Below are 16,440 nucleotides of genomic sequence, written 5' to 3'. Positions count from 1 at the left end.
GAATCTTTAATGACCTCTATCCCATCCTCGGAGATAATCCTTTCATAAGAATCTGGAGTACTCTCCCCCAGAAAGAGTACGACAATATATACTAATTATTTTATTTTATTATTTTTCTCATTGTTTTCTATCGTCTGCGAATGCCAAACTATGTTTGATAAGAGTACCATATGAGGATTTGCGTATCCTAGTGTGTCCCATAGATTGCTTCAATGCCTGATCAGTATGGAGGTTTAATGCATGGGATCCCCGAAGATATTCCAATGGTCATATTGTACTAAAGTCGACTAGTAGTATTCAAAGGAGATATCCAATATAAAAATGTCCTTATAAGTGTCTCTACTTAGGGCATCCTTGTAATGGTAAAGGGAATATGTCATTTATCTGACACCGAAAGCGATAGATAAGCTAAAGCCTGAGAATGCAGAAATCTCTGGCATCTCTATGTGTCATAATTAGCTTCCTTATAAGAATTACCATGGTTACCTTCTGAAATGCAAGAGGATGTTAGGACAAACATCCCGCTTAGGGCTGCAGTTATTGTAAGAATCTTATATCTGTTATTACCATCGAAATAGGAGGAACTAAGAGCCAAATAAATAAGTTTTGGATAAGGTTTCGTAAAGCCAAATTCAAGGTTCTAAGAACTCCGATTTTTTTTTTGTAAATAAGAAAGACGGTTCATCTTGCTTATGCATTGATTACCGCAACCCTATTTAGGCAATAATTAGAAATCCCCAATTTGCTGCCAGGATCGTCGATTTATTCGACTAGCTGTAAAGAACAACTATTCTTTGAGATTAGTCAAGCAGTGATTGGAATAACCATATCGCCTTAAGATAAGCTTTTCGGTAATAGTTGTTATATAAGTATCAACGCTGCTCCTTTGAGAGACCTTGTATAGATAGATGTTAAACATCTATTGCTAGACAGAAAATTGGTAAGTCCAATTATCAGGATCTAAAAGTTGCCTTGGAAACAGCGAATAAGATCGAGCAAATCCATAACCATCTATAAGTTGCCAGTATTCGGCAGAGAATCAAGGATTCACGGTTGGCTGACAGACGGACAGAGTGAGCGTACCATCCAAGCATTGGAAGACATGCTTCGAGCATGTGTGATTAATTTAGGTGGCAGTTTGGATAACCACCTACCCTTGATAGAGTTCTCCTATAAAAATATCTACCATACTAGTATTAGGGCCGCGCCTTTTGAGGCCTTATACGGTAGGAAGTGTAGATCGCCTATATGTTGGGCAGAAGTTGGAGATGTCCAACTATCAGGACCAGAAATCGTTTTCAAGACGACAGACAAGATCGTTCAGATTCGCGATCGTTTGAAAGCTGCCAGGGATAGGCAGAAAAGTTAAGCGGATCCAAAGCGCAAAGATTTTCACTGCTATGTAGGTGATAAAGTGTTACTTAAGGTATCGCCCTGGGAGGGGGTGATGCGATTTGGTAAGAAAGGCAAGCTAAGCCCGAGGTACATAGGACCCTTCAGGATTGTCGAACGTATCGGGTCAGTTGCTTATAAGTTAAACTTGCCTGAAGAACTTAGCGCTATACCTAATGTGTCCGCATCTGTAATCTGAAGAAGTGTTTCGCTGACGAATCACTGATTATACCGCATACAGATATACACATAGATGAGAGTATGAAGTTCGTGGAAAAACCTTTGTCGATTGAGGATCGACAGGTAAAGAAGCTTCGAAGGAAGCATGCACCTATTGTCAAGGTCAAATGAGATACCCGTAGAGGTCCCGAATATACGTGGGAAGTGGAATCCACGATGAAAAAAAAATATCCCCATTTGTTTCAGTAAATCTCGAGGTCGAAATTTCTTTTAAGGGGGTGAGGATGTAACACCTCGAAAATTTCCGTCCAATAATGTCTTGACACGTGTCATAAGGTTCCGGTATGTGAAAACATACTTTAGAGGGACTAAAATTGACAAACAGTGAAAACTATGGAACGTAAGGGTCCAAAGTGTCAACAATGGATAAATAGACTCTATAATAACCCTACATAATGTTCATAACCTTAAACGGACGGTTCATGGATCATACGACGCGGAAATTGCACAAAAGTGAGGAATTACAAACTATAGGGGCCAAAAGTGTCAACATGTTGAATTTATACCTCTGAGTGAACTTTTGGCAGACCCGAAGAATTGTAATGCTAAAATATACTCACTAGAATATGTGGTAAAAATTTCATGAAGTTTCGATAACGTATGAGAAAGTTATGGCCAAAACCGTGCTTGAGGGGTTAAAAGCGTCAACGTCGAATTTCATGGCTTTTCGGTTGAGCGCAAAGTTATCCGAGGACATTACCATGTTGGTAAATGTCCCAAGGTTCTTAGAAACCAAGTTTGGGGGTTTACGAGTCAAAATAAGTAGCCAAAGCATCGCGTGCAAGGACAGGGACCAAAGCTGCCAAGTTTGAAACAATTTTGGGCCTGCAGACCCCAGGCGACCCGCCTGGGAATCCTTAGGCGGGCCGCGTGACCCCGCCAGCATCAGAATTTCGCGAAAATTGCAATTTGGGTCCGAATTTGAAGTGGTAAACAGCTCATATCACCTCCATTTTGCACCAATTAAATCCCTTGCATGCCTAGGCTACTGAGAAGCTCTCTATACATCTGAATTCCTCCATAAGTTGATCAAAAAGCTCATTTCTTTGGCACTTGCATTGTGATCAAGAACACCCAAAACTTGCAAAAGCTCTCAAGGCACTTCTGGAGCAAATCTGAACGACAAGGCCACCTCCTAGTGTTAACTAAGCTTCATTAGGACCTTTGTAAGCCTTCATAACATTCTATAATTCGTTCTTGCATTGATTAATTGTTAAAAGTCAAACCGTTGTTCTTATACTTTGACCTTTCGATTAAACGAGTTTTACTCTGTCATTTCTCAAATTGAAACCACTGATATGTTGGTATTTATGTGGGAAACAAACCCTCAAAAGGGTATTCTCTGATTCCCACTCTAAGCATGCTATTTGTCGAGTCAAAGTTATTTCTTAAAAGTCAACAGAAATCGTTTTTGCGAAATATAGCATAAATAGTAGTGTAGATGACATGCAATCAGTTTGATCATCAAAAATAACTTATAATGAATATAAGAATGTGTTTTACCATAATCAACTCGACAATCTTTAGTATAAACTCGGATCGGAACCGAAAGTCTTATAAAACGACTTTTTCGTTGACTCTCGATTCGGATCCATGCATGCATGTTTTAGATCTGTATTAGAGTTTATTTTTGACCATTTCATTTAAGTTTAACTCTCTGGAATTTTTACATCTTGAGTCTATGCTTAACCGATTCATATGCATGTTTCCGATTTATGCTTAAAGTTGACTATTTTGCCCTTTTTGATATAAAACGTGATTTTTGGAAAAGTGAAAGAGTAGAAATCTTTATTATTAATTTATAAACTTGAACCGAAAATTTGAGATCAGTTGGTGGTCCAGATTTTGAGTTATGGCCGATAGCGTAAAACTATATCTTTATGTTAAATAAACGGCGCATTTAGCGTATAGCCTATTTAAGGCCACTTTATGATATGAAACTTTTTACCCACTGATGTTTTATAATATTTTGGGATTTTTGAAGATTTTTATTTAATTTTTGGCTGATCGTTTCATAGATCGCTAAGCCGATTCGGTTAATGCCGGTGTTGACCATTTAAGCCATAAAATGAGTTTTATAAATCCTTTTGACCCCAAACCTTTTTCTACTGATTTTATTTGTTAAATAAATTTTGAGCCCTCTGGAAATATAAAAATCTCAGCTTTCTTTTAAAAACCCGGAAACGGCTCTAAATCGCATTTTTAGCGTTTTTAGCGCATAGTAAGCGTTATACTCATATTAAACATATAAGACTCATACCTACTGATGTATTTAGCATATTTTCATATAATAACAGTAAGTATAAGTCTTTGAACTCAGATTTCCAGTTTTGACATTTTTAGCCCTTGCGAAATTACTAAAATACCCCTACGGTGCATAGTTTGATTTTAAATAATAAGTTTTGTATACGGGTCATACCCTACTGTTATAATATGTCGAATTAAACATATTTACTGTATAAATCAGACCCGTAACTCAGATTTCCAATTTAACTCTTTTATAATCTTTTAAATGACCAAAATGCCCTTATGAGGCATAAATTGAGTTTAAATTTATTCGGGGCATAATAGAACATAACTTGCTGATATTATATCATATTTAAAGCATATTATCTCAGGGAACTTGCATATGATTCTTTTGCCTACCCGTAACGCTCTTTTAGCGCTCGGTTCGGTTTATGTAACTAGTTTGCATAAATTGACCGAAACGGGTCAAACGTTATCATTTTTGTCTCAAAATCCAGAATGTATTTAGTATACCCATATTATACAAGTATTCAAACTTGTCGGGTCTAAATCACGTTCTATCCGGTCTTCGCTTAATCGTGCGCTTGAACCGTATATTTCCTTAAAACTAACCGGTCTAAGCTTAGGCTTAATTAAAGACCCGTTAGTATTCTAATTGGTTATTTATACCATCGTTCCAGACTAGAGCCTTCCGGTAAAATTGTACCTACGCTTACTTAAGTGAATACGGCTGAGTTATTATAATTCTTGCTATTTAAGACAGGAGCTAGCTCAGGTAAATACTCTTAACTTATTTTCCTTATTACGGGCTTGGGATACGGTAATATAAATACCGCATGGTCAGGTATGGGATTCGAAGACCAATGTGTCGGGAAATTCAAATAACCTGTTTTAATTCGTATTGCTTGACTGAAACATTGGGGGTTAATGCGACCGTGTCCTGGATATCCTTGACTCATTAATTGCAATGGCCACGACCTAAGCACGGGGTGTAGGCATACACCTGACAGATGCTTTATGCTTATTATTTGATTATACCCAATATGGGATTCCCAATAGGGGAATAGTGGTGTGTCGGTTAATCTTGAACCGGCTTAGGACCGGGCCCCGTATGTAGAGCAAGTTATATAAAACTGATAACATGAGATATAGTTTGTCCCAAGTATAAAAGATTAATCTTGCCTTGTGCATCTTAATCAAGTGTCAAAATAGTTTTGTGCCTTGTGCGCCTAAACCAATTTTCATAAACTCTTTTCAATGAGTCAGTTGAGTGTATTTACCAGTGAAAACTGACGTATTTTCCAAAGTCTAAGTGACAGGTACAAGTACGTAATAGGCTGGAAGCTGCTCAGGGCGTTAATAAGGAATCTTGCAAATTCTAGGCGTCTAAAGTCTGTTGAACAATACTTAAGATCCGCCTGTGGATCCTCTACTTTCCGTTGTAATAATTGATATTACATTATATTCGGATTGTAATATATTTATCTTTTGCTTCCGCTGTGCATTTATAAATTGTGTTGTTTGACTATGATGTTATCAACTACGTCACTATTCTCCCCACCGGGCCCACCGGTGACACGTGGAAATTCGGGGTGTGACAATTACGTAAAAAGGTGTAAGCTTTACTTACCTCGCATCCAAGCAATGTTTTTCTTTTCGTACTTGCTCCGTTTGGCCCGCTTCCTCCCAAGCCTCCATCTAGCTTGTCAAGAGTCAAACTATCATCATAATTCTTAAGACGGTTAGTTTAGTCACTATTAGCTACGACTATTCTGTCTTACTAATTTTATGTCGAATCTACCATTCGACTTCATCATTGGTTAGTTTAACTTCCTAAAATAACTACCGTTATTCACTTATTCTTATGACAAGTACCATTTAAATTAAATCAACATCATGATTAGAACTCATATTACCCCATATCATACGGGATAAATCGAGTTTGGCAATCATGCGTTTCATTCAAAATTTTAACATATGAATATTCGTTTAGGCATTTTAACAAACACCTTGTGGGCATATTCTATAAAATCAACAATCAATTTTCATAACTAGTTATTTGCCCAAATTTTAACATCATTCACAAGTTCTTATGTCTAGCATGCATAACCACACCTAGACTTACTTCATGGAAATCGAATAACACCAAATTGATTATCATAAATCTAGTGTTCATCATCTTCCCACAAAACCCATTTAGCACTTACATAGATGATTATAAATTTCATATTTTATATCATCAATTCACCATGTTTCTCAATCATAATTCGTTCCTAAGCATGGATTCAACATAGTATCATCCATACATTCAATATTCTAGCAATAATTTCGTTTTTAAGTTTTCATCAAAAATTCGAGATGAAACCGAATGAAGAAATTCGACATACCTTGTGATCCCCATGCTTAGGTGATCACGAATTCGTGTTCATGCATCGACTTTGGGCTATAATCAACCTTCAATTTGATGAATTGGATATAGTTAGGGTTTTGGCTCCTTGGAGCCCTTCTCCTGGTCGCACACGAACACACTGGGTGTGTGTGTGTTTTTTTTATTTTAATTAATTAACCTTTAGGTTATCCCACCTTTGGCCCCTCAAGTTTTGTTCATTAGTAAGTAGGCTACAACCTACTTATTTTTAACAATGTTTTGTCTTGTTAACTAGGTTAAACTTTTCTAGTTTAACTTAGTGAGTTCGGGGTAGTCATAACCCGTTTCATTTTTAAGTCCCGTTAACTCGGACCTTTCATAAACTTTATTTCCTCAAAACTTTTATTCTCTTTTTTTATTTAATATTAGGTTTAATTATTTAAATCCTAATATTTACCGGGTTAATTTTACCACTAACAGTATTTTACCCGTCTTTTAGTATTTATGGGGTTTGATTACCAAACCCATTTTCTGGGTGTTACAAAAAGGAGGATTGATTGCTTGGCAAGCTTATGGTAGAAGAAAGTTCAATGCTGCTCTCGAGTGATTCACTAAAAATACACCTTCGGCCGAGTGTTGGGTGATCCCCCGTGAGGTATGTGAACTTGTATATAAATGGAATTTTAAAAAGGCATGTTATGCCCTAATAAGTAATTTATCTTATGAAACGTTTTTAATAAATCATGATGAGTAGGTTTGTAAATAAATAAAAGTAAAACTTAATAAAGAATCTTGGAAATCCCGACACTCTATGACAAGCCCAAAAACCTTCTCTTCTACCCATTCCATTTGGGAGTGAAAAAAAAGCCACGTTATAAAGAGTTTTGCTTGAGGACAAGCAAAGATTCAAGTGTGGGGGTATTTGATGTGCACAAAATGCAACATATAAATTACATCAATTGTGGCATAAAACTAACCCTTTTTAGTACTAATATTGGAAAAAGTGTGCTTTTGTCTTCCTTTTGTATTTTCAGGATTAAATGAGCTCAAATAGACAAAAGAAGCAAAAAGGCAGCTAAATCTAACATAAATACAAGAAAAGGAGCAAACGTGGCATGCCCGACCTCCCGACAGCATCTTCCCAAGCAAAACAAGAAGGCAGAAGACTGAACACGCCCCGTGCTCAGTGAGCACAGAGGCGTGCCCAAGTGTCAGCAGAAAAGACAAAGTGGTAGAAGCTTCTATCGCCCACCACGGGGCCGTGCTCAGCGGACACGGGGCCGTGGTTAACTATAAGATTCGCGGAATCCAGGCAAATCTTGATAGTACAGATATGCTTCTGCACACGGGGTCGTGCTCAGCGGACACGGGGGCGTAGTCAACTAATGCAGAAAACTGCATTTAATGAAGAAAGAGAGGAGGATGGACACGGGGCCGTGTCCAGCGGACACGGTGCCGTGCCCGAGCTTCTGTTCAGCCTATAAATAGGAGTGCTTGGAGCTCTTGCAACTCATCCCTTAGCACACCATCTCTCTCACACTTCACCCACCACCCACCACCATCACAACACCATCATCCACCACCATCATCCATTGTTCATCATAGAGTGTGTGAGTCGTCTCGGGATCCAAGATTGATCGTAAGAGTTCTTGACAATCAAAGGCCATGTTTGCCTAAGTCTCTTACATCACTTGGTGAAGACAAGTGTTTAGTGTAATACTTTTTATTTTTAATCTTTTGCACTTTTTAATTGGTTTTGTATTAATGACTTTAATTACTAGTTTCTTATGTTGAAGGTGATTCTTCCTTATCGTTTGTCCGTGGTGTCTTGGCATTATTTTACTGTCTATATAAAATAAAAGATTTTCACTATTCATATCTCCACGGTCTATATGGAGGTATGTTGGCTACCTGGTCGGGGTTAAGGGAACGGTTTGGTAAGAGTCTTGCCATTGTTCAGTGTATAGATCCTGCAAAGGACCTGGGTCAAATTTAGTAGGACCTCCTTCAACACCCAACGGTATTGGATGGCGGGGGTCCAAACTCTTTGATCCCCTCATAAGTTAAACTACTATTAAAACTTTAACCCGGCTACTTAGGACTGTATCCTTGCTGACTCAGACTACTTAGCCGAGGGTAACGTCGTCTTCAAAAGAGGGGCTACCACATTATGCATTAATAACTTAATTAATTATCTTTCAATAATCCGACCCTTTAGGATTGTATCCTTGCTGACTCAAACTACTGGGTTGAGGGTAACGTCGCCTTCAAAAGAGGGGCCTACTACAATAACTAAGATTAAACAAGTGCAAAAGTGCGAAAATAATCAAAGGTTACACTACACACGAGTCGGATCTAAGTGATTCATCTTGTCTATCTGTTTTTATTTTTTATTTTATTTTCAGCATTTTAGTTAGTTTTATTTTTCTAGTTTAAAAACCTTTTTCTAACATTTTGATTTGATTAGACGTTGAGGATAAACCGGTACTAAAAGCTCTTGTATCCTTGGACGACCTCGGTATCTTACCAACACTATACTACGTCCACGATGGGTGCACTTGCCCATATGTGTGTTTAGTGTTAGTGAATATCGTGTTTATAAATTTAAAACTTGACTAAAAATTGTAAAAAGGGCTTAAAATATACACCTAAAATATATAACACTTCACACGCATCACTAGTCCTGTGAGCCTACAAGATTCTAGGGAGTTCATCGACCCAGCCGCGTCTGGCTGTTCCCAACCGTGTCTTTATACCTTTGACTAAACTTTTATTGATGCTCTCGACCTGGCCATTCCCTTGCGGATGTGCTACGGAGGAGAAGATGTGTTCAATGTTTAGTTCTTTTAGCCATATTTGGAAATCTTCGGCCGCGAAGTTGGTGCCGTTGTCGGTAAGTATGCACATTGGTATACCGAAACGGCAAACAAATTTCCTTGTTATCATAGCGGTGGTAGAGGCTAGCGGTTTTGCTTCTACCCATTTGGTGAAGTAGTCAACAGCCACTACGATAAACTTCACCGTAGCTGGTGCGTCTGGAAATGGCGCCACCACATCGATTGCCCATTTTTTAAATGGCCACGCGGTGATGACGGGGATCAGGTTGTTCTTGGGGCGCAAGGTTTTAGGAGAATGCCGCTGACAGTTGAAACACTTGCGTAAGACCTTGACCGCGTCCAGGTGCATGTCGGGCCAGTAGTACCCGACATTCATGATTTTGGCCACCACCATGCGTGGGCCTGCGTGTATGCCACATATTTCTTCGTGTATCTCTCTGATTAGGTGTGTGGGCCTGCGTGTATGCCACATATTCCTGTGTGGGCCGGTCGTCTTGCCGCCTTGCGCGGATTTCCACGTCCTCCATTAATCATATGGGTTGAGGCCACATACATGGTCCTTTTACCCATTGAGGTGCCCTCGTTGTGTGGGGTGATGCGCTTGATTTGCTTTTGCGCAGCTGGCAACAAATGTTGCAGCTTTCCCTCTTTCATGGCTCGCTCAATCTCCAGTCGGAGACTTATGCAGTTGTTGGTTGTGTGGCCCGAGTCCTTGTGATACTCACAGTAAAGTGTGAGGTCCTAGTTCTTTTTGGACTTCATTGGTTGAGCCGGTCGCAAAAATTGTGCGTCCGTGAGGAGGACGTCAATTGGCGACTGATTGATCTCGGTCCAGTTACGGTCCCGAGATTCCTTCTTGGATGCCCGATTGTCGCATTGGGCATTGATCGTTGCTCTTTCGTCGGGCTGGTGACTCCGCGGGACGTATGGTTTGGAATCGTTGCCACGATTCCATGTGTCCCGGTTGCGCTTGTTATTGCGCTTGGAGTCTTGGCGGAAGAATTGGCCTTCTGCTTGGGGCTGTGCCTTGACGGTGTGCGGTTTGAGGGACCGCTGGGTTTGGGCGTACGTCTTGACCGCGGCCATGACGTCGTCCCAACTTTCTGGCAAGCCCTCCTTGCCTGAGATGGTCATAACCATATCATCGTCTTTAACGGCCCGAATGAAATGGTTGCGTGCCATTTGATCTACAACGCCGCCGATCTCGAGGCATTCTTTATTGTAGCGGACGACGAACGACTCCAGAGTTTCGTTATCTCCACGCCAGATATTAATGACGTCCACGTAATCTCGTTTGTGACATCGTTGTTGGCTGAAGTGTGTAAGGAATCTTGCTTGCAGATCTTCAAATGAGGCTAGTGATCCCACTAGCAAAGAATCGAACCAAGCCCTCGCCAGACAGTGAGGGTCTGGGGGAAAAAATGACACCAAGTGGACTCGTCCCACTTGCCATTGCACCTCGCGCCGGTAAAAATGTTCATGTAGTCGTCCGGGTCGGACGAACCATTGTATTTCCCAATTGTTAGTGGAAATTTAGTCGTTGTGACATCGCCGTAGGCAATCTCTAGTGAAAACTTGGAGGTTTGGGCCGCGGATTTTGGTTTGTAGGCCTGGGTTTGGTTGCGCTTAGCAGCGCGGAGGTATGTAGTGCGGGGTTCCGTGAGATGAACGTAATTGTGTCCTCCTGGTTGGCTGTTAGTTGCATGGGATTCCCCGCAATATGTATGGTCGTCTGGGTCGGTACGACCATACCCTTCGTTGTGGGATTGAGGTCCCAGACGGCTATGGATGCCGTAACCGCGATGGGCTGTAGACTGCCGTCTAGTTTCGCAATGAGGGCCTAGGCGACTCTGTATAGGGCCCCTACGGCGGGACCCATATGAGAAATCATCCTCATCAAGCATGCGGACGTCGCAGTAAGGGGAGCCGCGGTCTTCGTGCCTACTGCGAGAGGCTGGGTGTGTGAGGACCCTGCCGTCGTATTGCAAGATACGACCCGCAGATGTATGTGGTGCGGGGGTGGGGCCGCCGTGAATTTGTGCTTCAGCGCAAGCTTTATTGTATGCTGCGGCCAGCATAGTTTGTTGTTGGAAATACCAGGCATGAAGGTCCATGCCTGGAGGTATCACAGAAACATACTGTGAAAGATATGGTGTGAATGCGGGGGGAGTGCCCCCTGCTGCAGATGTGCCTATGTGGCCAATATTTTGGGCTGGGGGAGCAGTCCCCGCAGGCCCTGGGTTTGCGGGGTTTAGACTTTCCCCGGTAGTATTATTTGAACGATCAGATATGATCTCAAGAAAGAAAGAGATGTGAAAAAAGTGCTAAGAGTAGCGGTGGGCGCCAATGATAAAACAGTGGTTAACCAAGAGAGGTTAATTCACTGGACTCGTCAAGTATGGTTAATCCCTTCTTTCCGAAGATCGATGGCTGGACCGTGAGCTGGGCTGTCTCCTGCACAAGGAAAACACACCGTGACTCGTAACAAGGAGGAAGGGGTGGGGGGTGCTCCTTGTTACCACTCTACGGCGTAGTAGTAGTAGTAGTGGTAGTAGTGGTAGTAGTGGTAGTAGTGGTAGTAGTGGTAGTAGTGGTAGTAGTGGTAGTAGTGGTAGTAGTGGTAGTAGTGGTAGTAGTGGTAGTAGTGGTAGTAGTGGTAGTAGTGGTGGTAGTAGTGGTGGTAGTGGTGGTGGTAGTGGTGGTGGTAGTGGTGGTGGTAGTGGTGGTGGTAGTGGTGGTGGTAGTGGTGGTGGTGGTGGTGGTGGTAGTAGTGGTGGTAGTAGTAGTAGTGGTAGTGGTAGTGGTAGTGGTAGTGGTAGTAGTGGTAGTGGTAGTAGTGGTAGTGGTAGTGGTAGTGGTAGTGGTAGTGGTAGTGGTAGTGGTAGTGGTAGTGGTAGTGGTAGTAGTGGTGGTAGTGGTGGTAGTGGTGGTAGTGGTAGTGGTGGTAGTGGTGGTAGTGGTAGTAGTGGTAGTGGTGGTGGTGGTGGTAGTGGTGGTGGTAGTGGTGGTGGTAGTGGTGGTGGTAGTGGTGGTGGTGGTGGTGGTGGTGGTGGTGGTGGTGGTGGTGGTGGTGGTGGTGGTGGTGGTGGTGGTGGTGGTAGTGGTGGTGGTAGTGGTGGTGGTAGTGGTGGTGGTAGTGGTGGTGGTAGTGGTGGTGGTAGTGGTGGTGGTAGTGGTGGTGGTAGTGGTGGTGGTAGTGGTAGTGGTAGTGGTAGTGGTAGTGGTAGTGGTAGTGGTAGTGGTAGTGGTAGTGGTAGTGGTAGTGGTAGTGGTAGTGGTAGTGGTAGTGGTAGTGGTAGTGGTAGTGGTAGTGGTAGTGGTAGTGGTAGTGGTAGTGGTAGTGGTAGTGGTAGTGGTAGTGGTAGTGGTAGGGGTAGTGGTAGTGGTAGTGGTAGTGGTAGTGGTAGTGGTAGTGGTAGTGGTAGTGGTAGTGGTAGTGGTAGTGGTAGTGGTAGTGGTAGTGGTAGTGGTAGTGGTAGTAGTAGTAGTAGTAGTAGTAGTAGTAGTAGTAGTAGTAGTAGTAGTAGTAGTAGTGAGAGAGTTGAGAAGCGATACCTCAAACCTGGTTTGGGATGGGTATTTATAGCCGAGGAGTGAAGGAGGGTGGTTGAGTTGACAGACTGACGACGCGCCGCCCTTATGCAGGTGTGTCAGGCTTGTCGGCTGTGGAGGTGAAGCCACGTCCTACTGCGGTGTCAGTCTGTTGCTTACGTATGGGTTGATAGGCGACTGTCATTGGTGCCACTTGCACTGCAGTGTCAGTCCCACTTGCCTCGTGGGAAGGATGCAGTGCCGCGCCGCATCGCTGCCTGTGGTAACTGTTGTTGTTTCCGCGTTCCCACTCTGGCGAAGACTGCAGGATGCGTTGCTAGGCCGCATCGCCACTTATGGTGACTGTTACTGTTGTCTAGATCCCTTGTCGTGACGAAAGTGTTCGTAGGATGCGGTGCTAGGCCGCATCGCTATGCGTACACCCGTTTTCATACACAAGGTAAGTCTTCTTCCATCGCTTGACCGATTGTATTCGACAGCTGTGTTCGCGCGTGCCCGCACGGACACAGATAAGTTCTTGCTGGTGGGGGTTTTTGATAAGGGTAATGGTTACTCGCGGTCGTGCTGACGCGAGATCTGGGACCATACCCCTTCAATAGTATAGATTATTACTTTTTTTTTTGAACGGCAAATTTGGATCACTGACGGACCACTGGAGTATCATCGTGCCACCAGCGGAACCACCCGATCATATCAATCTCCACTAGGCATAATGCCTATACACCAATTCAGGAGGAAACCCAATAGTTATGGGAAAACCCCTTTGTAGAAATCGACCCCATGACCTATTGATCCTAAAGCTTTATCCAACCCCTAAGATGCCACTAAACTAGTACATGAGTAGTATAGATTATTACTACCACTACTTTAACTTTCACATTTTATTTAATATCTCACAATTAATGACTCAACTTCATTAAATTTCAATCTAACATCATTGAACCCAGCTATGATATTATATTCTTGTCCATTCAATATTGTATTATGTAGTATATATAGAGAATTAATAGCTATTTGGGCTATGGTCTAGTGGTAACTCTTTGGTGTTTGGGGGTAGATGCCAGGGTTCGATCATGATGGAAGGGTAGGAAGAGTTTTAAGAGATGTGTAAGGTTGGCCGATAAAAAAAAAGTATGGTATGTTAATGATTAGTTTATTAATTCATACATTTATGAAAATTTTATTATAAACTAAAGCTATATGCATTGCATATACATAAAGTCAAACCGGAATAACACTTGCGATAATGTTTCGTATAATCAATCATACATAAACAACTAAAAAATGAAAGTCATGCTGATTATTTTTAAAACATAATTAATTAGCACCTTATTAGTTAGTCTAAACGGGGTGACGAAACAAAATAAACAAGATAAAAAGGTAATTGAATAGAAGACTTAACTATACATTACTACCACCGGTGGTTTACTCATTTCGACAGTGATGCATATTTATTGAAAATTATACCACTAGCCGCAGTTTTTACAAATGATTACATCATATGTATTAAACTATTTGTAGAATTAATTACAAAATTAGTACTTAGGCCAATCGGTATTGGCTCACGCCTCTTGCCACCTCACCTTAGTAGCGCCCAATTACCGTTGTGAAAGCGTTATGGAGGGCGCCATATGAGGCTTTGCCATCAGCACAGCGAGCATCAAATGGATGGTTTGTAGGGCCCACTTAATTCTCATAATTAGATTTATTTCTTTCTTTCTTATTTTTTATATAGTTTTAAAAGGGCTTTATTCTACACCGTGTAAATAAAAATAAAACCTTAGTTTACGTATTGTTTACATGACGCTGGTGTTACGTAATAAAGTCCTTAATGACTTTATTCAACACTATACAAGCTTAGTATATGAGTTTTACTGCTTGTGAATCATTTATAATAGTTGATACCATTGACATAATTTTCAATAAACATGCATAAGAAGAATAAAATGGGTAAACTGAATATACTAAGGCTAGTGGGTGTAGTATAAAGCGTCTATGGGTTTTATCACGCGTCATGTAGGCTCCATGTCATATAGAAGGCTTTAAAGGCTTTCCCTTTTAACTTGCATACAATGAGATAAAGCCTCTTACATATTAATAAACAAGAAAAAATGTAATTTGGCTATCGAAAAATGTGCAACCTTTAATGCCTATTAAAGGCATAACGAGGACAATGTCGCTCAGGAACTGGGCTAAGGGCGTTAGCGCTGATAATGTGACCAGAGGTGGTATACAACACCCCTGGACTAAGTGTAGATGATAAATTCTAGATAAAAAACACCCTAACTTAAGCAGGTAAAACCCTACAAAACCACCGGCTATTCCCGGTCACCTCTCCCATTCTCCCACCTATATATATTAACCCCAAATACCACACACCACATATTCTCATATTAACAACTTACATCTCCCAACATGAAGAGCATCACCTTACGTCATCATTCCGGCGACGCCTCCACCACCGGAAAAACCAAACGTCTCGCCACCGGCGTGATGCAATCAATCACAACTCTATTAATCCTCTGCGCCAGACGAGCAGTTATCGCTTCTCGAAAGCTAAAAAACAACTCACGTGATTCTCCGGTGATCCAACGGCCAAAAAAGCTGATCGCCAACATCAGCAACAAGGCGATCACGATGCGCCACCGCAAACGAAGAACCGGCGGAGACGACAGCGGTGGTGGTTTTGAACACGACGGTTTATGGCAACGGGAGATTCTGATGGGAGATAAATGTCAGCCGTTGGATTTTTCCGGTGTGATTTATTATGATCGAGATGGAAAGCGGACGGATGAGTTTCCCATGCGTTCTCCACGTGCCAGTCCGCTTCCGGGTTACGTGGCGAAGTTTGATTGGGTGCCTCCAGTTGATCGGTAATTAGGTTAATTGATTGATAGGAAGTGTTATCAAATTACTGGTTTGGTGATGTGGTTTTGGATGTTGTTATATGAAATACTACTCTTAATTTTCATAAAGTTTTTGTTATGTTTTAGGGTGATTTTGTGGGTTTTTTTTTTTTTTTTTTTTTCTGTAGTTTTTAGGTATGATGAGTGATCGGAATTTTAGTAGAATTATATCGTTTGGGATTTAATTTCCTTTTGGTAATAAATATATGCTGGTCGTTCTAGCAATTATTATTGTTATTATTTTTTTGGTAAATAAGAGGTAAAGTTTGTTGTTAAGGAATTTCCAAAAGTAGAGAGTTCTAAAGGTTGTTGAACTTTAATGTGCGTGTATAATAATTGAGTAATTACAAAGTTTTTTTTTAACATATAGAAAGTTTTTGAAGTTTGAAACTCTTGGTTAATTTAATCAATGGTTGAGATGTAATTATGCAAATTAATGGTTCGGAGTCCGTCCGTTCTTTAAGTTTGTATCACATTACAATAGATGTACTATAACTTTAATAATTATGGTCATAATATTTTATTTGTAAAAATCATTACATTCTACGTCCTTTAAAACTAACATAATTAAATTTTTAGTTAAGTCTATTCACTTATGGGTATTCTGGTCATTTCATGTTTTTATTTAAAATATTTCTTAACAAATAAAACCAAAAAAAGAATATATATATATATACGAATATTTCATGTTTTTATTTTCATGAATTCGAGTATTTGATTACTGCAACAAGAAAAGACCATCGATGTGTTGTGTGTATAACGTGCGTAATTATAAACGTAGGTTGTATAATGAAGATAGGTTACTTTCGTAGTTATTATATTATATTATATTATATATATATATATAAAAAATCAACTGCTTAGCATTTGGGGATGAACCCATTAGGAAAATTGATGA

The 16,440-nt window shown here is 40.8% G+C and overlaps 1 protein-coding gene across 1 annotated transcript; it reads left to right on the top strand.

The window, feature by feature from the left end:
* Window positions 1-14,941: 14,941 nt before the first annotated feature.
* LOC110941548 lies at window positions 14,942-15,634 on the top strand. The gene has a single exon (XM_022183188.2). It carries the CDS (start codon window positions 15,052-15,054, stop codon window positions 15,511-15,513), a length of 462 nt encoding a protein of 153 aa, XP_022038880.1. The 5' UTR covers window positions 14,942-15,051; the 3' UTR covers window positions 15,514-15,634.
* The last annotated feature ends 806 nt before the right edge of the window (window positions 15,635-16,440 follow it).

Source organism: Helianthus annuus, chromosome 5 (assembly GCF_002127325.2).
Source record: "Helianthus annuus cultivar XRQ/B chromosome 5, HanXRQr2.0-SUNRISE, whole genome shotgun sequence".
In the NCBI taxonomy this organism is placed as follows: Eukaryota; Viridiplantae; Streptophyta; class Magnoliopsida; order Asterales; family Asteraceae; genus Helianthus; species Helianthus annuus.
The sequence above is the reverse complement of the archived record's forward strand: the minus strand, read 5'-3'. Positions and strand labels throughout refer to the sequence as shown.